This window comes from Mustela lutreola, chromosome 6 (assembly GCF_030435805.1).
Source record: "Mustela lutreola isolate mMusLut2 chromosome 6, mMusLut2.pri, whole genome shotgun sequence".
In the NCBI taxonomy this organism is placed as follows: Eukaryota; Metazoa; Chordata; class Mammalia; order Carnivora; family Mustelidae; genus Mustela; species Mustela lutreola.
The window spans coordinates 69,761,678-69,781,082 of record NC_081295.1 but is presented as its reverse complement, the minus strand read 5'-3'; the positions used below and the strand labels follow the sequence as shown (position 1 = coordinate 69,781,082).

At 40.1% G+C, this 19,405-nt stretch overlaps 2 protein-coding genes across 3 annotated transcripts in view; one reads left to right on the top strand and one right to left on the bottom strand.

Annotated features, from left to right (window-relative positions):
* Positions 1 to 2,247: 2,247 nt before the first annotated feature.
* On the top strand, positions 2,248 to 14,514 carry ARG1 (arginase 1). The gene is made up of 8 exons (XM_059177536.1): positions 2,248 to 2,404; positions 5,896 to 5,968; positions 8,347 to 8,521; positions 10,669 to 10,828; positions 12,105 to 12,199; positions 12,712 to 12,816; positions 13,021 to 13,157; positions 13,335 to 14,514. The coding sequence occupies exons 1-8, from the start codon at positions 2,348 to 2,350 to the stop codon at positions 13,499 to 13,501; spliced, it is 969 nt and encodes a 322-aa protein (XP_059033519.1). The 5' UTR covers positions 2,248 to 2,347; the 3' UTR covers positions 13,502 to 14,514.
* Positions 14,515 to 16,007: 1,493 nt separating this feature from the next.
* Positions 16,008 to 19,405, bottom strand: part of MED23 (mediator complex subunit 23) — a 44,651-nt gene continuing 41,253 nt past the window's right edge. For both annotated transcript variants that reach the window (XM_059177534.1, XM_059177535.1), the window contains 2 exons: positions 19,190 to 19,321; positions 16,008 to 17,142 (listed from right to left, as the gene is read on the bottom strand). In XM_059177534.1, the coding sequence (XP_059033517.1) occupies positions 16,990 to 17,142; positions 19,190 to 19,321 (285 nt within the window). In that variant the 3' untranslated portion in view covers positions 16,008 to 16,989. The remainder of the gene's footprint in view (positions 17,143 to 19,189; positions 19,322 to 19,405) is intronic.

Here is a 19,405-nt window from a genome sequence, read left to right as displayed (position 1 = left end):
ATTGGTTTTGAAAAGGAAGAACAGGGGCGCCTGGGTGGCTCAGTGGGTTAAGCCGCTGCCTTCGGCTCAGGTCATGATCTCAGGGTCCTGGGATCGAGTCCCGCATTGGGCTCTCTGCTCAGCAGGGAGCCTGCTTCCTTCTCTCTCTCTCTCTGCCTGCCTTTCAGTGTACTTGTAATTTCTCTCTGTCAAATAAATAAATAAAATCTTTAAAAAAAAAAAAAGAAAAAAAGAAAAGAAAAGGAAGAACAAAAATGTTATTCTTGGCCAAAGACTAGGAAGATACACCACACAGCCATGATAATAAAACAGTGTAGGCCTGGTGCCACCACAGGAAGTCAACCCATGCAACAGAAGAAAGAACCCAGTGACAGACTCATGCTTTTAGGGGAAGCTGACACGTGAAGGACACACAGCTCAGTGACGAACAAATGGACCATTCAGAGGTTACTGTGGAAACTGGAGGACTACATGGGAAAATAGAGTTGGAGGATTTACACGGTGTAAGAGTGGATGTAGAACGAAATATGAAAGAAACTGAAGCAAACAGAAAAAATGTAGAAATCCGTATTTGTGATTTGGGGGCAGGAGGGACTGAAATGAAACTGCCAGAACACAAAGCACAAGGGGGAAACAGTCCATTATCCACTTCAAAATGAAAGATTTTGAGTGATAACATATACAAAATTATGAGATTAAATACTGACAGATTGGAAAGTTATTTGCAACACGAACACCATAAGAAGTTGAAGCCTCACTATACAAAATACCACAAGTAAATATCTAGGATATACAGACAAATTCACAAGTGAAAATAAGAAGCCTCGTTAGAAAATGGTCCTATAAAACGGACTGGGGAGTCCTTGGTTTCCCCATTCTCTCTTTCAATAGGTATTTATTGAGTAGGAACACACAATATTGAGTGGGAACAAGGCTGTTAGCTCTTGGGAATGATACAGCAGACAAAATTCCTAGCCCTTATGACATTTAAATACTCCACAATATTCTCTCATCGATAGGAAAAAGGCATTAGATTCAACTCAAGGAATTCTCCCCTTAAATGCCAATGTTATCACTTTAAAGTTGGAGGAATTTTTAGGATGCATCTCTCTTAAATCCATAATTTTTCCTGATGATAAACAATATCCAGGGACCCACATATTGGACAGGTACAGAGACCTGACACTTCGCTCCTGTTTGGACTGTAAACCTAATGGTTAGATGGACCCAGAATGCCAGTGACTCACAGCTCTTCCCCTACCACCTGTTGGCATCAGGCAACTTCCCTGAGCTTCAGTTTCTTTACCAGTAAAAGTGGAACTAATGGTTAGACCTGCTATAAATTGGTCTAAGACGTGTGCCTGGGTGGCTTGGTAGGTTAAGCATTTGTCTTCGGTTCAGGACCAAGCCCCACGTTGGGCTCCCCACTCAGCGGGGAGTCTGTTTCTCCCTCTCCCTCTGCCTGCTGCTCCCCCTGCTTGTGCTCTCTCTCTCTCTCTCAAAGAAATAAATAAAAATGTCTTTAGAAAAAGTAAAATAAAATAGGTCTAAGGATTCAATGAGATCATATCAAAGAATAGCCTCTGGCACATGACAAAAACTTAACGTTGGCGATTTTTACCTCTGATTCTGATATTACGATCCCAAGAATTGTCATTTTCCCTGCACACTGTATTTCAAAATTCGTACTGTAACATCTTTGGGTTCTTAGTCAGGTCATTCATTTTTTTTTTTTCAATAATAATGAGAAAAGGAAATCCTATGCTTTCCTAGGTACTATACGCTGGTGATGTAGGAGGCGTGTCTCATGGATTAGCCATTAATCCCAGTGTGTGAGACCTGCTCTGGGCTGCAGGGTTGGAAGGGATGTGAGAGACCGACTCACCAGGCCCAGCCCTATTCCACACAGGATTCAAAGGCCTCAAGGAGGTGGAGCCCTGCCCTGCAGTTCCACAGCTGGAACCATGACACTACGTATGTGGTTATGATTAGTTGATTGTGGTTAGAAAAGATTATCCTGCTTAGGAAATCGAGGCTGTGGTTAGGAAAGATTCTAGTCGTCCAGCTGACTTTGTAAAATGGAAGTGAGCTGGTGACATGAATAAGCTCCCTTAATTAGAGATCTAAACTCAAAAGACTCGTGGTTATTCCAGGTATGAAGAATTTGCAAGACTTCGGCCTGACTGTGTTTCAGTGCAGGGGGTGGAGCCAGCCTTCCTAATTAGAATAAGGTAAACAGATTCAGCCCAGTTATAAATGGAAAAAAGATGTGCCCTCGGTCACTGAGGGCTGCAGAGAGTGGTGTCTGGCTGGAGAGCTTGGGGCAACGGAGAGAAGGGGCCAGAGCATGAGTTCCAAGTCAAAATTCGTAGGGGTCATTGGCGTGCCTTTCTCAAAGGGCCAGGTGAGTACCAAATGTGTTCTTGAATAACTGAAATTCATAACAAAGTCTCGGACTTCAGAATTAGTAAGGTAAGGTGTTAATGTTAATATCTGCTAAGCTCTGTTCCCTCGGACAACTGGGCCTGAAATATATATATATATATTTTAAAGTCCTTTTACCATTTTGCAATGTTGGAGAATTAGGGTCACAAAATCACTTATTCTTGTGGCTCCTAATCTCAGCCGCAGCCAGTTGTATTTGAATTTACTACATTTTTTTTTTTGATTCTTTGAGAGAACATATTTTTATTTGAATGGAAATGGACTGTGTCTGTATTATAGTTACTCATTGAAATTCCCATGTTCTCGTTGCTTTGGGTTTCATAGTGCCTATGCAGAAGAAAACGCATTGGTTTAGTCATCTGTTAATGCCTGGAAACCTCTCATGGATTGGCAGCAATTTTCAGACTTCTTTTAGTCTGCATAACCTAAATGTGATTGCTTTATGCAACTTGGTGAATGATTCGTGTTATTTTGAGGGCTTTCACAATCCTATGAAAGTGTTAGTTCATGCAATAGGTAGAAAACTTTATGTATCTCTTTTTGAGAGAGGAAAAAAGAAAAAGGAAAGAAAAGAAAATCCAACTGGAAGTTGGCAACATTGAAGGGACTAATGCATTTATGAAATCCCCAGATTGCCAACACGTTCCAGCAGCCTTGAACTTTGCAGCCCTTTCTTCTGGGGAGTGTACTCATTCTGGAAAACATAGTGTGATTAGAGACCTCAGCCTTCAGCAGGTGTCTGTGCTTAAAGGGGGAAAACAAGGAACAAAAACAAAGCAAGTAAAACTCTGAGGGTTGATATTTTGTCATCGTGGTTGTTTCAAACGGGGTCGTCTCCGTCTTCCAGAATTCTCTTTGCCTATTTGGGCAGCAGTTCACTCCTCTTAGTTTTGAGCTCGTGCTTGGCACTCCGGTGTGTTATTGCAAAATAGATTGGGAGAGGTCAGAGGGTAGAGACCCAAACTGCATTTGGACTATCAGTAAACACTGCTGCACCTCTCCTGGTCATCCTTCAAAGCTCTCTTCCGGAACACAGGGACATTTTGCCGACATGGAAGTGTCTAGTGCTCAGATTAATCATAAAAACCACAATATACTCACCTCTTCTTGCAACAGGTTCTAAAGAAGGCAGAGTGAAAATAACTGATTGAAAGGAAGAAAAGGAGGAAGGAAAATAAAAATTTAAGAAGGAAGAAAGGGAGGCAGAAGGGAGGAAGTGGGGGAGGTAGGGAGGCAGGAAGGCGAGCACAGCCTGAATATACCCTGGCCCTTGGTCCTCACCAGAAGATTTTATGCTACGATAATAATGGCCCTTTGAAAGGATAGTATTTTGAAATACAGCCTGACACTATTTTCTATTCTTAGTATTTCTTTTCCTCTACAGCTCTTCCTCTATTAAAACTTGTTCCCGTGAGAAAGAAGCTTATTGTCTCCTGACAGGAAGGGCTCAGAGAGAGGTATTTCTATACTAAGCCGTAGCATGGGAGAAAATGGCGGCCAACGTGTTAGCATCTCTCCTCACCTAAAGGAGGCAGAGGTTTACAAATAGGCAAAGGAGAGGATTAAGGGCATATGGCTTAGAAGGTTGCGTCTGAGAAAAGATTCCACTCCTTGCAAGGCAGTGAGTGATGGGGGAGAGTTAATGGCCAGAAATGAGAGAAGTAGGATATTTATCATACTGTTCACTAAGACTCAGAGAGGCTAAGACTTAGCAATTGGCTAAGTTAACTCACCTCGACTGTGTGATTCCAGACAGGATTCCATGATCCTGAAGCTTATGCCCCTGACTGGCGTCGATGCCTGTCGAGCTGCCGCAGATTTGACACTTGTGTGGCCTGTTAGGGCTGGGGGCCCAGCTTTGAAGTCAGTAGAGCTAACAAAGCGATTTCCAAAGTGGGCAGATAAACCAAGCAACGAGGAAAGACTCATGATGAGCAGCAGTTTGAATCAAACGAATACAAAGAATAATGGGAAGTATTACTCCCGGAAATCTAACCACTGTGTTGGTGCAAATAGATTGTCAGAGGAAAGATCTGTAAAACTTGTTCCAAAGCTTGAAAAGAAGAGGGAACCAACCAGGGGGTCTTCTCAAGGTGACCAGTTTTTGAGCATCTGACAAGCACTATGACGCATAGCCCCCTTGGGCTGAAATCTAATCATCGAGGAAAGACAAAGTAGAGGAACACAAAGCCAATGGCAAAGTCTGAGCCAAGTGGCACTCTACTGAGGTTCAAAGAAGAGGCAATTACATCTGCTCTGGGAAGGAGGTGTCTGGGGGTGGTCACACTAGAAAGCATGCATGGGGCAGAAGGGTGGTGGAAACTTGCCACCTGGAACAGGAATGGGACACCCACCATGTGCTTGGCCACGGAGGCAAGTCAGCTGTCATCAGAATTAGATAGACATAGCTGCTTTGTTTGGGGCCACGGCCCCAATCTTAGGGACAGACACACGTGTCTTTTGGCACCTCTTCTGTTGGGTAACCCAAAGTAGCTTCTTGTATCTACAAGCCTTGCTGGAAGTCAGAATCCGAGAGCTACAGAAGAGAACTCTCTGTTTAGGCTTCTATTCTGCCAGGAAGCTGGAGAGGATGTGTGGCAAGGAGGAAGTGTGTTTGCTTCTCTGACCTGTGAAAACAGCAAGGGGAGAATTCTTGTCAGTCGTGCCGAAGCAGGTCAGAACCTGAAATACCGGGTTGGTCTTTGTGGATTCAGCTCCCAGGTGATGAATTTCTGTGGCCTCTTTTCTCCCCGGGAGCTCTCTGACTTATCGCCGTGTGGACACTCACGTAGAGCTCTCTAATGCAAGGCTCGATTGTTTTCTTAGGCTTTTACTCAAGTTTTTCTCTGGGTTTGCAAAGTAGCTCCACCATGCCATCCCTGTTCCTGAAAGCTTACTCATGTAGCAAGACTCAGCTGAAATGTCATCCACTCCCTGCAGCCTCTCCTGGCACCCTCTGTTTCTGGGTCCTGTTTCTGTGGTTGCGACCTCTTGTACCGGCCCTGAAGCACATCTCCAAGGACTGTAATTGGGGTTAAATATACAAATTCCCCCATTAGCTCATGAGTTACTCAACAAGAGGCCTCTCTTTTCAGTTGATCGCCTCTCTGACTCTCAGAGTGCTTTAGCACAAGATACGCGTTCACCATGTTGATAGCGTGGTGTCTGTCACAGGAGAGGAGACACGGGTTCTGGAATCCAAGGATATGAGCCGAGGCTCTGCTGTTTGTTAGCTGCGTGCCTATCGGAAAGTGACAGCCTTTCCCATTCGAGATCCTCATAGCTGACCCGGGACTCATTCACTCTGCCTGACTTGGAGATGGGGTAAATTCCTGGCTCTGGAGGAACTCTGAAAACGATAGTTACTCTTCACCTGATTAAAGAATGAATAGAGTTTCCGTTGTGGGCATCTGATCATGTCTGAATTATTTTGTTTTTTTAATCATTCAGCCGCGAGGAGGGGTGGAAGAAGGCCCCACAGCGCTGAGAAAGGCCGGCCTGCTGGAGAAACTGAAAGAACAAGGTAATTTTTCCACTGGAAGATGACCAGCCTGCTTTCCTTCCCACAGAGGGGGTTGTATGTGGAATGGCATTTCTCACACAGAATGGCAGCACTCGTGGTAACTTGAAAGGTACAGCCTATTAAAAAAAAAAAAAAAAAAAAAAAAAAAAAAAGCAATGTATGGAGAAAATGCTCCATAAGTATTGTTGGATGAATGTTCTCACTCAGATATTTTGTCTTTCCAGCCAGGAGATATAAAAGAATAAAAAAGTATAAAAGAATGTGTGAGCTAGAACTGCAGTTGGGTGAGGGGTAGGGGCGTCAGGGGAATTGCAAAGGGAAAATAACGAGCAGCAGAAAGTACCGGGCTAGCAGGAGGACTCCTGTTTGTCAAAGGAAATAAAACAGTGATGGTGATGAGGAGGAGGAGGAAGAGGTATGTGTGTATGTGCATTTGCATACATGATACATACACAGAGTGTGAGCTTGCAGATAAAAAATCACATGGAGGGGCGCCTGGGTGGCTCCGTGGGTTAAGCCTCTGCTTTCAGCTCAGGTTATGACCCCAGGGTGCTGGGATCAAGCCCCACATCGGGCTTCCTGCCCAGCGGAGAGCCTGCTTCTCCCTCTCCCACTCTCCCTCCTTGGGTTCCTTTTCTCGCTGTGTCTCCCTCTGTCAAATACATAAATAAAATCTTTTTAAAAAAATCATATGGAGTTTAAAAGTATAGGCTAAAGCAGATACTGTCTTTATATATAAAATCCTGATGAAGTGTTGGCAAGAACACAAAGCCACTGGAACTATCACGTTTCTGGGGGGAAAGCTTAATGATACAGCCACTTTGGAAATCAGCTTGGCAGTTTCTTGAATAAACATCCAACTGCCTTCTGGCCCATCAGATCTACTCCTAGGTATTTCCCCAGGAGATATGAAAACACATCCACACCAGGACTTGTATCTGAATGCTTCTAGCAGCATTATTTATAATAGCCAAAAGAACGGAAACCACAAAATATCCACCGCCCGGTGAAGGGATAAATGATGGGAGGTACACCCATACTGTGGACTAGGACTCAACCATAAAAAGGAAGGGGTCACGGACATGGGCAAGAACAGGGATGAACGTAAAAGACAACATGTTAAGTGAAAGAGAGCAGACACAAAAGACTACCTACAGTATGACTGCTTTTACGTGAAATTCTAGAAGAGGCGAAAGTCTAACAACGGAAAAGCTCATCAGCAGTTGCCTTGGGGTGGGCGCAGGGAATGAAGAGGGGCATGAGGGAATTTGAGGGGGGGGGTAAAGGAAGTGTTCTAAATCTTGATTATGGTGGTGGTGCCAAAACTGTAGATGTTCCTAAAACCCATTGAACTGCAGTTAAAATGGGTGAATTTTAGTAAATAAGAATTATAGGTCATGAAGCTGAGAAAAGGAGGGGGATGGAGAAGAGAAGGGTTGTGTAAATGGACTGGACTAGTCTCTCCGTCAACAAGCATCATCTGGTCAGATTTTACATTGGGTTCAATCTCTTAAGGGTGTTACTGAATCCTGGATACGCACAAATATATAGTAAATATATCAGATGATGAGCTTAGTTCAGAACACTGAACTGATCTCATGTCACAGTTCTACCGGAAACTCTGTGCTTTGAAGCCTAATGAAGGCCTTCTGGGAGGTGCACCCAGGTCCTTAGGAACCTTGGGTTACCTACAATTTCTCCTTATTAAAAAGGTATAGTAATTAACCTTTATTTCTTGAGCTCAGTGAACTGTTAAGCTCGTTGCTATCATATGCTTACTGAATTCTAACAATACCACTCTGAGGCAGGTACAATCCATAGAGGAGGGACCCGAACTGCTTCAGCACAGGTAACAGATTGGATTGAAACCAAGGACTGTCAATCATAGTCAGAAAATTTAGAAAATAGTGGTATAACAGGTGTATTTCCTTCTGGGCATCTATATAATACATAATGCATAGTACATAATATATAATAGGTAATCTATATATTCTTTAAAAAAACTATTTGTTACAAATACAAAACATGCTTATTGGAGAAAGGTAGAAAGCACATAAGCAGAGAGGGCCACACGGAGATAAACACAGCGAGGCCTCTTATTAAGCCCCAACTGGAAGATTATCATGGTCCTACTCTGGTGTCCAGCCTCCATGGATGGATCACAGAAGTATTTGCCGAGAATCTAGTGTACAGATGAGATGACGATATCAGGCAAAAACAGACACGGTTTCTACCTTTGCAAATTTTATGGTCCTTCTCGATGTTTTCTCTGCGTATCCTTATAAAAAGTACACTGTTTTGTAAATTTGGAATCATCTTACACAGACTTCGTAATCTTTTTTTATGTAGTAACGCGAAGCTTTTGGTTTTAACTACAGAGTGTGATGTGAAAGATTACGGGGACGTGCCCTTTTCTGATGTCCCTAGTGATCCTCCCTTTCAAATTGTGAAGAATCCGAGGTCTGTGGGAAAAGCGAATGAGCAGCTGGCTGGCGTGGTGGCGGACGTCAAGAAGAGTGGAAGGACTAGCCTGGTGCTGGGTGGAGACCACAGGTCTTGTTTCATGATCCTCTCTCTGAAGTCTGGCACAAATGGCGTAAGGGAGTATAACCAAAACCCCAAGAGAAGAGAAAATGAAAGGGAAAGCACGGATCCATACTTGATACCAAAATTTCTGCCTTTTCTTTTAATTGTTTCAGTTACTATTTTCTTTTTTTTTTCCCCATTTAAAAAAGTATTTTTTTTTCAGTGCTCCAAGATTCATTGTGTATGCACCACACCCAGTGCTCCATGCAATATGTGCAATTACTATTTTCTTTTGGAAATAGAGAACTCTATTTGAAGTCTTGCATTATCTTTATTACAGCAGAAAGTATATGACATGAGTGGATTTCAGTAAAATCCTCAGCACAAATTTACATTCCTAAATGAATAAGCATGAGGAAGTTCTTAGCCAGGTTATTGTACTTGATTCCTGATAGCAGGAACAACTCATTTAAGTCAGTATTTTAAAGTATGTTTCCCGTTATAAAAGTAATCATTTCCAACTCTTTGAAACACACACACACACACACACACACACACACACACACACAAAATAGTAGTAATTATATTTCCTAACAAGCATTTCAAGTGAAATTGCAAATCGGGCATCTTTCCTTTGCCATACTGTTTCCCTTGTACCCCTCTTTGTTTAACATCCCTGTTATCTGATACTTTGTTCTTTTTTTTTTTTTAAGATTTTAATGATTTATTAGACAGAGATCACAAGTAGGCAGAGAGGCAGGCAGAGAGAGAGGGGGGAGCAGGCTCCCCGCTAAGCAGAGAGCCCGATGCAGGGCTCCATCTCAGAATCCTGGGATCATGACTTGAGCCAAAGGCAGAGGCTTTAACCCACTGAGTTACCCAGGCACCTCCCAATACTTTGTTCTTAACCTAAAGTACAGATTTCCTTATGTTACCTCATAATGTATATAAGCATAATTTTTATTATTGCATATATCAGAGTATTAAATCACTATACATATCCATATTGTCACGTACTCACGTAATTTTAAAATTTTCTTGATTATAAATAATGCGGCAAAGACCCTTTCTGCGTGTGAGCCTTTTTGATGTCTACTCTTGAGGTCCCCAAATACCTCACGAGAGGGCTGACCTGATCAGAAAGTACAAATGTGACAATGGCTCTTGATGCCTGAGTCAATCACTTCAGCTCCCTGTTTTCCTCCACAGCCAAGCCATTTCCAGGGCTCCTGTGTGACAAAACTTTAATTGAGAAACTGGGGCTCAGTGGAAAAATTTGTACGTGGAAATGTTAAGAGTGGCAAATAGCCACAAGACAAGAAATCTGAAGGGGAAACAAGTATTACGCTGGATAAGCAATATCTAAGCTTCAAGGCAGGTTGCCTTCACCTTGAGCATCTATCTATAAGTTCACAATTCCCTGAATGACACCTGACCATCCGCAGGTGGGAGAACACAGGCGCCAGATGGCAAATCCTGATCTTTGAACTTTTATGTAAGATGTTATTCAGTGCTTCCATCCTGATAAATTTTCTGGAGCTTGGAGTGTTTGAGGTGAACTTTGAGAGTTCTGGACTTGGCTAAGAGCGGGTCGTTAAATGTGTGGCAGGAGAGTAGAAAGTTCAGGCAGAGCCTCTGAGGGTTGAACAGCAAGTGAGCACCTAGGAAATGCCGGCTGAACTGGATGCAAGGATTTCTGAGTGGTTCTCCCCAGTTGTACAGTAATTGGATTTTAGGAAAAATGGACTCCGTGGTAATTCACTTGAGAGAATGAAGTACTTACCAAGACACAGGAGCATAAAGGAAACGAGCCTGATTTAATCTTGAGAATTAAATAATGTCTCATGCTAAGGAATTTCTTGTGTGGCTAGTGTTTTTATATAGATTTAATTTCTGGTTAAAACAATACTTTTATTAGAAGGTGGTTTCCAAAAAAAATAAAATCACAAGTTTTTTAGTAAGACCATTAATGGAAACTTAACTTGTTAGTAAGTAAGCATAACCTATGCTTTTCTATTGTTATTATTATTTAATTGGCACCTGCAATTAAAAACCCATTAGAAGTACCAGCCATTTTGACTTAAAGGAAAACCAAGTGGGAGCTGAGTTAATAATATGTTGGTTGGAATAGTAGTGCAAACCTGACGTTCACACAAACTTTTTTTCCTCTCAAGTATGGCGGTCGGAAGCATCTCTGGCCATGCTCGGGTCCACCCAGATCTCTGTGTCATTTGGGTGGATGCTCACACTGATATCAACACTCCACTGACAACCACAAGTGGGAACTTGCATGGACAACCTGTGTCTTTCCTCCTGAAGGAACTAAAAGGAAAGGTAAGGGGCTGGTTGGTATTCTATTAGAAAGAAACCATCTTCTCTTCAGCAGAAGTTCAGGAGATAGAAGGGAAGGAAGAAACTGGTGCCATCTCATTTTGGTGTAGTCTCCAACTATTTTCTCAGCACCAATAAGCTAAGGGTTGATAGAGACATAAAGGAAGTGAGGGTCTGTGCTTCTACCTTACATGACAGTTTGCAAACTGACTTTACATATGTCTTCCCTTTTGATTCTTAAACTACCCTTTTTAGTACATGAGGCAGAGAGTAATCTTTTCTAAGCAAGTTAGCATACGTTCAGAGGTTAACTGACTTGCTCAAGATCACATGCCAAGCACATAGCAAGGGAAGGGCCAGAACTGGTCTATAAACTACCTCTTTCTACATGTGCCATACGGCCTCTCTTGTTTCCCAAGCTTCCCCTCCACATCATGGGAACTTTTTCAAAAATGGGAGTTTTAAAATGTGGATTACAATGGTTTATTATTTTACATCTTTACTGTATAAAGTTCATATCTACATCATAAGAAGAACTAACTCCTTGCTCCATTCTAAAAAGATGTGAGATGACATTCCAGATTAAGATTTAACGTTGTGGTTCATATTCACTAATATTCTGTAGCATATGGATAAAATGATATTAAATCACTATCCATATCCATATTTTACCATTTTTATCTACAGCTGTAGAATCTTGGTTTTTATTATGATACCTGGAGATTCAAACCCCCTTGTTAAGGGCTCAGAAGTAACACTTTCTGAACTGATGACCAAGTGCTAGGTTTATAAACTTCCAAAGTGTGTAGTTAGCACACGGGAATAGCCACCCTTGGCTCCAGGACATTTGGAGAGTAACAGAAGGGCTGCTTGAAAATCTCCCTCACTCTAAACCGTCCTTGGGAATAAGTCCTCACTGAGAAGAGGAATAAAAAAGGAAGCCAAAAGAGTCATGAGAGCACACTGATCTCTTTATAGCAGAGTTTTGGGGAAGCAGGGTGCTCTCCCATTCCCAGGGTACAGAGCCAGGTAAATGCTGACAAATGATTCAGGTCAGGTCAGGGCTACAGGGGGAAGGTGAGGAAGGCCAAAGTCATCTAGAGTAGCATAAGGAGAGGCAGGCATTCTCTTCTGAATTTTCTATGGTGTTTTAATGGTTTCTTCGAAACTTATAATCTAAATATAAGATATATGCAATCCAGTAAAGGCCCTTAACTTTCAATGTAAGATTTGCTCAAGAATCATATATTCTAATCAAATGAAAACATTGTAATTTTAGATCCCCAATGTACCAGGATTCTCCTGGGTGACTCCCTGCATATCTGCCAAAGATATTGTGTATATTGGCCTAAGAGACGTGGACCCTGGGGAACAGTAAGTTTATTCCTTGGAGTGAATTACCTTCATTTTCTCTCTGTTGCATGCTAGGCAACCTGGCCAAGCCTATGAGAAAAAAATTATTTTAAGCACCAAGTATATATATCAATACCTATATACCCATATAAATATTTGTCTATAAATCAGGTGATTTTTATACTAATTGCCTTGCTGTTAAAACACATTGATATAGGGACACCAGGGTGGCTCAGTTGGTTAAGCATCTGCCTGCCGCTCAGGTCATGATCCTGAGATCCTGGGATCAAGACCCACATCAGGCTTCCAGCTCAGTGGGAAGCCTGCTTCTCTCTCTGCCTGATGCTCCCCCTACTTGTACTTGTGCTGACAAATAAATAAATAAAATATTTTTAAAATACACTCATATATACATATAGTTCATAGGACTTATTTTATGTATCTTACCACAATCATCTTTTCTTTAAAAAGAAACAAGAGAGCATAGACTCTTTATTAATTGCAGGATTATCTAATTATCTCCTCTTTCCTAGCTACATTTTGAAAACTCTGGGTATTAAATATTTTTCAATGACTGAAGTAGATAAACTGGGAATTGGCAAGGTGATGGAAGAAACACTCAGCTATCTACTAGGAAGGTATGATGCTTGTGTGTATGTAACGTAAATATTATTAAAAGGACTTACTACTGATGTTAATGTAAATTATTAATAAAGCCTTCATGTAAAATTACGGAACGTCACTGGATTGTTACTTTTTATAAAGCAAGGCAAGAACTATATTTATGTGCTATGTATTAAACCACCAACTTTAAACTGAATTTCTTTCCCACCTCTTAAAAGAAAAAAAAGGCCAATTCATCTGAGCTTTGATGTTGATGGACTGGACCCATCTTTCACACCAGCTACGGGCACACCAGTTGTCGGGGGTCTGTCTTACAGAGAAGGTCTCTACATTACAGAAGAAATTTACAAAACAGGTATATATTTATACCTTCTGATCTGAAAATCAAGCCCCCATTGGATGCTTCCAGAATGCCTATCACATGATGTAATCACCACCTGTTTACACTCCTGGAGTGTACAGAGTACTGAGTGGACAGAGTTAAAAATGTCAATTATTTAACAAATTATATTATTTTCCATTGTTGTTGCAGGGCTACTCTCAGGATTAGATATTATGGAAGTGAACCCATCTCTGGGGAAGACACCTGAAGAAGTAACTCGAACAGTGAACACAGCAATAGCAATAACCTTGGCTTGCTTTGGAGTTGCGCGGGAGGGTAATCATAAGCCTGTTGACTACCTTAACCCACCTAAGTAAATGTGGAAACACCATGTAAAAATCTCACAGCTAATGTCATAATTAGCCAATCTAATAATTTACTTAAGCTTACAGTTATCCTCCCCCAAATTTGGTCTTTCTGAAAAATGTTCTGCCTTGGTAAATACTGGTATAATTAATATGAACTATCAATTCCCTCTTGGTGTGAACTCAAGATTTGGAAATTGTAAGTTTTGTATAATTAAAGACACACACAGAGGCGGACTCCTGATATCAGGAGATAGAACTATCCCACCTGAAAAGGGACCATAATCCCATGTTGTTCAAAAGATGTGATTTTTATAACAAAATCTTTATATTAAGGTTCTATTATGTTTATATGTTTCTAAACACACGGATTTACTAAGGATTTAAAAAGCCCTTAGTGAAATCATCATCCCCAAAACACTGTAAAACTGGTGAGACAAAACTCTGCCTCCTGGTTTCTTCATCTCTAAAACAGGTTAACAGTAAGGCCTTGTGAATCTTTAAGTTCATTAATGTTAGATGACCATGATTTACTTTTTTCTAAACCTCAGACATGATATTGGCTTACATTTGAAGCAAGCCTGCTATTCAGGTAGCCTTTTTGGAGGTAGAAAAGAAATCAAACTCCTATTTGTGTCTGAGACCTTCTAATTCAGACAGGAATTTCACCTAAAATTATCTTTGGCTTTCAAACACTTCCCTCTCCGCCCCTTCACTCATTGCAATTAGTGTCTCATTGGCTGCAATCTTTAAACAACCCCAAAACTCATCTCAGCTCTGGAATATAGTAAGGGAAATGGAATAAAATGAATAAAGAGTAAACTACAGTTGACCCTTGAACATGGATTTGAACTGTATCTGCATGGGTCCACTTACACACGGACTTTTTTTTTTTTTTTTAATACAGCACAGCAATGTATTTTCTCTTATGATTTTCATAACATTTTCCCTCTAGCTTTATTATAAGAATGCAGTATGTAATACATATTATATATGTATGTTTCAATAAAATATGTTAATTGGCAGCTAATGTTATCAGTAAGGCTTTTGGTCAAAAACAGGCTATCAGTAGTTAAGGTTTGGGGGAGTCAAATGTTATAAATTTCTGACTGTGTGTGGGGGTCAGCACCCCTCACCCCTGCGTTGTTCAAGGGTCAGCTATATAATCAAAGTCAGGGAAATAAACTCTTCCCCTTTTCCCCAGCTTATACAGAACTCCAGAGGACTCTGTAAAGAAGCTGGTCCCATGAAAGGATTTTTATTTCTGTAATGGCTATGTGTTAAAGAGCCTCTATAATCTGATGTTTCAAATGCAACCCAGAATCTTAAACCTAAGTGTTGACACTAAAAACTCAATAAGAAATATCTTACTGAATTACTTATATGGAACTTAAAGAATAATGTTCAGTAATGTAGGCACATGGGGTTATTTAAATTAATTAAAGCTTAATAAAATTAAAAATTCAGTTCCACATTTCAAAAATTCAATAGGTACGTGTAGCTTCTGACTCTGTACGAGACAGCACAGACACAGAATATTTCCACCACTGCTGAAAATCCTTTTGGACAGAGCCACTCTGAAAATGACTATTAATTTTCAGAAAGAAAAACTTTTAGGATACAATGAATATAAAGGCATTGTTTTCCCCTCAGGTGCATTCCAAAACCAAATATATCTATCTCCTTCTAGTGTCTGATTAATAATTATTTTAAAAGCCTATTTTGGAAAAATCATATTCCTATATTTTTAGTAAGAGAGGAAAAAGGGAACTTTTAATAAATTAACTGGAATGTATTTGTCCTTGAGAAAAATGGTACTGATTTTCATTTCTTTTATTCTGCTTGTATAATACCAGTGTCACAATTATTCCTATTCTATGATCTCAACACAATACATTCTTTTTTTTTTTTTTTTAAGATTTTATTTATTTGTGATAGAGAGAGAGAGAGAGCGCAAGCACAGGCAGAGAGAGTGGCAGGCAGAGTCAGAGGGAGAAGCAAGCTCCCTGCAGAGCAAGGAGCCCGATGCGGGACTCGATCCCAGGACGCTGGGATCATGACCCGAGCCGAAGGCAGCTGCTTAACCAACTGAGCCACCCAGGCGTCCCCATCAACGCAATACATTCTTCAAGGCAGCAAGAATATATTGAAACTATGTTAAAAGTAATACCTGAATTCATTTCTAGCATTAAACTTCTGGAGAATTTTAAGAATACCATTAACACAGAAAAATTACTTATACTGTTACAGAAATTTTAAGCTGGACTTGCATGGCAAATAAAGATTTAATGATCAGAATAATATGAACCACAAGGAAGACAAAGGTCTAAGAGAAATGTATTTGGATATAAAGATTTGAAGTAGAGTTCAAACTTCTATGATTCTTTAAAAAAAAAAAAAACAGTAACTCTTAAGTCCCAAGCCAATGTTAGTCACCAACTGTAGTGTACATCCCATAGCAACGGCCCAGTCTCTGCAGTCAGCGCACTGCCTGGAACACAGCAGACACTCACTCAGATTGAGTAAGTCATCAGTTTATTCATTAAGCAGATTTTACTTACTTTTCAAGGCTTTTACAATCTTAATGCCATTTCCCCCCTCCCCAAATTAACAGTTTGTCTCTCAAAATCTGATAAACCTTAAAGAACCAAAATGTATGCTATATTTAAAAATATAAATACTTAAAAATTTTAAGATTATAAAAATTTAAAGAATTGCATCATTGGCTAGATGAAAGTGTCAACCTGGAAAGGCAAGTAATTTATTTTTAAAAACAGAGATTGGAGAGCACCATTTAAGCATAATTTTATTAAGTTTATGCATTTCTATGGTATTTTCTTACAAGGCTTCCAACTCATTTCATACAGTAAGTTTGAGTCCACAGCAAAGGCAAAAACTTGCCAATCTGCCTTGATAGAAACATTAACCCATTTCTTTGGAAACCTATGGTAAAATTTTTAAGTCATTTTTAAAAGAATATGAAACTGTGCTCCTGCAGTGCAATGAAATCTAGAGTCCTTCGCTTGACAAAAATCTCTTATCCCAAAGATACACCAAGAGGTTTACGTATAAAATGATCAGATAACTATTTCACATGTGTGGTGCCTTTAAAACAATGTATTTGAAGACTGAAGTCATTAACAATAAAAACTGAAAATAAGACCAGTGGCTAGAATAGTAAAGACTGAAAGTATCTACAAAAGTCATTTGATCACAGACACCTCCTTATTCCTAGGCAGATCCAATAAACTATTATGGATATGAGCAGCACGCAGCTTACTTGATCTCTTAGAGACAAAAATATAGATAGGGAGATGGGAGCTATAAAGTATCAATAGATTCATCATTAGAATCAAAATAAAACAATCTGAACATCACTGCTTCTACTACACCACTATGTAGCATGACCATGTTCAGATTTAACAGGTTTGAGTCCACTTTCAAAGACAAATGTGTTTCCATTTTCACCACCATACACCCGGACTTCACGGAGTTACTGGTCAAGACCCTGGCACCTGATTCGCCTGAGGTGCCGGAGACCCACTACTCATGGCCTGTGGAGGCACGGCAGCTGGTTCCATCTTGCTAATGTGTGTGATGAATCGAAGACGGAGTTTTAAAGCTGGTTTTAAGTTACAGATAATCTTCTCTACCTAAGAAATAAAAACGTTAAAAAATATTTCAACCAGGGACACCTGGGTGGCTCAGTGGGTTAAAGCCTCTGCCTTCAGCTCAGGTCATGATCCCAGGGTCCTGGGATCGAGCCCCGCATCGGGTTCTCTGCTCAGTGGGGAGCCTGCTTCCTCCTCTCTCTCTCTGCCTGCCTCTCTGCCTACTTGTGGTCTGTCAAATAAATAAATAAAAATCTTAAAAAAAAAAAATTTCAACCAGAGAACTTCAATTTCCCACCTTTAAAGAAGTGCTTTACTTCTATCTGGAGATAATAAACTAGGTAGTGGAATAGGCCACATGAGAAGTTTCTTTCAGCGTTTTATGTTTTAACAAAAGCAAATACAATTATTTCTCTCTCACATGAGTAAAAAAATGTGTTCTCCCTCACACACATTATATGTGTGCATATAATCTATGTATGTCCACATTTACAAAAACATACTCACCTAGTTAGCCAGTTATCCCACTGTCAAATGCTATTATAGTTTACACTGGAAATTTTATGTATCCAACCAGTTCACCATCCTTTTCTTTTTCTTTCTTTGATATATATTTTTTTAAGATTTAATTATTTGAGAGAGAGAGAGAAAGAACAAGTTGGAGGGGTAGATGGAGAGGGAAAGACTCTGAAGCAGATTCCACACTGAGCACGCAGCCAGTCACAGGGCTCCATCTCACGACCCCAAGATCACAACCTGAGCTGAAACCAAGAGCTGGACACTTAACCGAATGCACCACCCAGGGACCTGGTTCACCATCCTTTAAAATGCCATCATCACAGAAGCATGAATCATGATTATATTTTGAAGTTCTTTGAATAACTTAGGTCTGTAACATTTACCTACAAAGCTAATTTTTTGGTTTTGATTTATACTTGGAATTCAAACAAAATAATATTAGATCTACTTTTACTTAAAATACTTAAAAAAAAAAAATAAAACAGTAAGCAGTACCATGGCTTTCTTAGCTTTATTCAAATGCTCTTTGACCTTACCAGGAAAGAGCAGCTCAATAATTTTTCCTTTCTGTATTCCCTTGTGTCAAAGTTTCTCAAGCCCAAATACAAAGGATATGCTAAATCAAACATTTCTGTACTGGTTTCCACTCAGAGAACTCTGACAATCCTGCTGAGGAAATAAAGAAGTGAACACCCTCCCCACTCCATGTCCCTAGCTCCAAGGAAAGAATCCAGTAGACTGAGGTTCATAAGTTTATACATCAGTTTACCTTCCTTTCCTGCCAGAGAAAGAAATAACATTAAAGTATGGAGGGGAAGTCACCTCATCTATCTGCCCTACCTCCACCCTTCTAAAAGAGCCAACCTTTCTGTTTCCCACAGATAGGACACAGTCATGATTCAAGTTACGATGCCCTTTCCACTTACAGACGACTTTACCAGAAAGTGGCTCTTTATATGCTGAGTCAGAATGTGCTTCCCTTTAACTTCACTGGAGTTTATATGCCTTTTGAAGTGGCACAGAACAAATCTAATGCCAGTTCCAAATGGCAACCCTCCAAATAGTGAGAACATGTACAATTCCCTGGGACTTTGAAAATTTAAGTTAAGTATCTCCAGTTCCTTCAAATACCCTTTATGAATTATTCTTTTAATTCCCCTGGCTTCCATCTTCTAGTTATGCTGTAATTTGTCCAATGTCTCCATGGTGTACCCTAGTCACTGTGGGGAAAAGTGGGATCTTCTTCACTCATTACACAGCACCTCTCTGGTCTTAAAAACGTAGCCATTCTGTACTGTTTCTTCCTAATGAGATTACTGTTAATCAACCACCTAAGTCTTTTTCAGATGACCTGTTGCAAATATCAAAGCGAAAAAGTGTGAGAAATTATAAAATATATTCACTAGTACTTGAATTATATATGCAGAATAATGTGTTCACATAGTCTAAAAAGGTCTAATAATATCAATCCTTTCCCCTAAAAGAAAAAAAAATAACAAAAGTACTCAAAAGTTATCATCATATATTGAAGTTTTCTAAACTAAACATCATTAAAAGATAATTAACTTACTTGTTCTTTTACGCTGTCACCAGTAAACATATACTTCATATGATACAGGAAGTCACAGATGGGATCCATGTAATTTAAGTGGGCACTACACTGGTCTACATTCAGCAACATGTCATAAAATGCCACTCCGATCTATTTAACAAATAATATAAAATTATTTAAGTGGGCAAAAAAGGTTCAATTATTTGGAATGATGTAGCGGGACTTCATAATAAG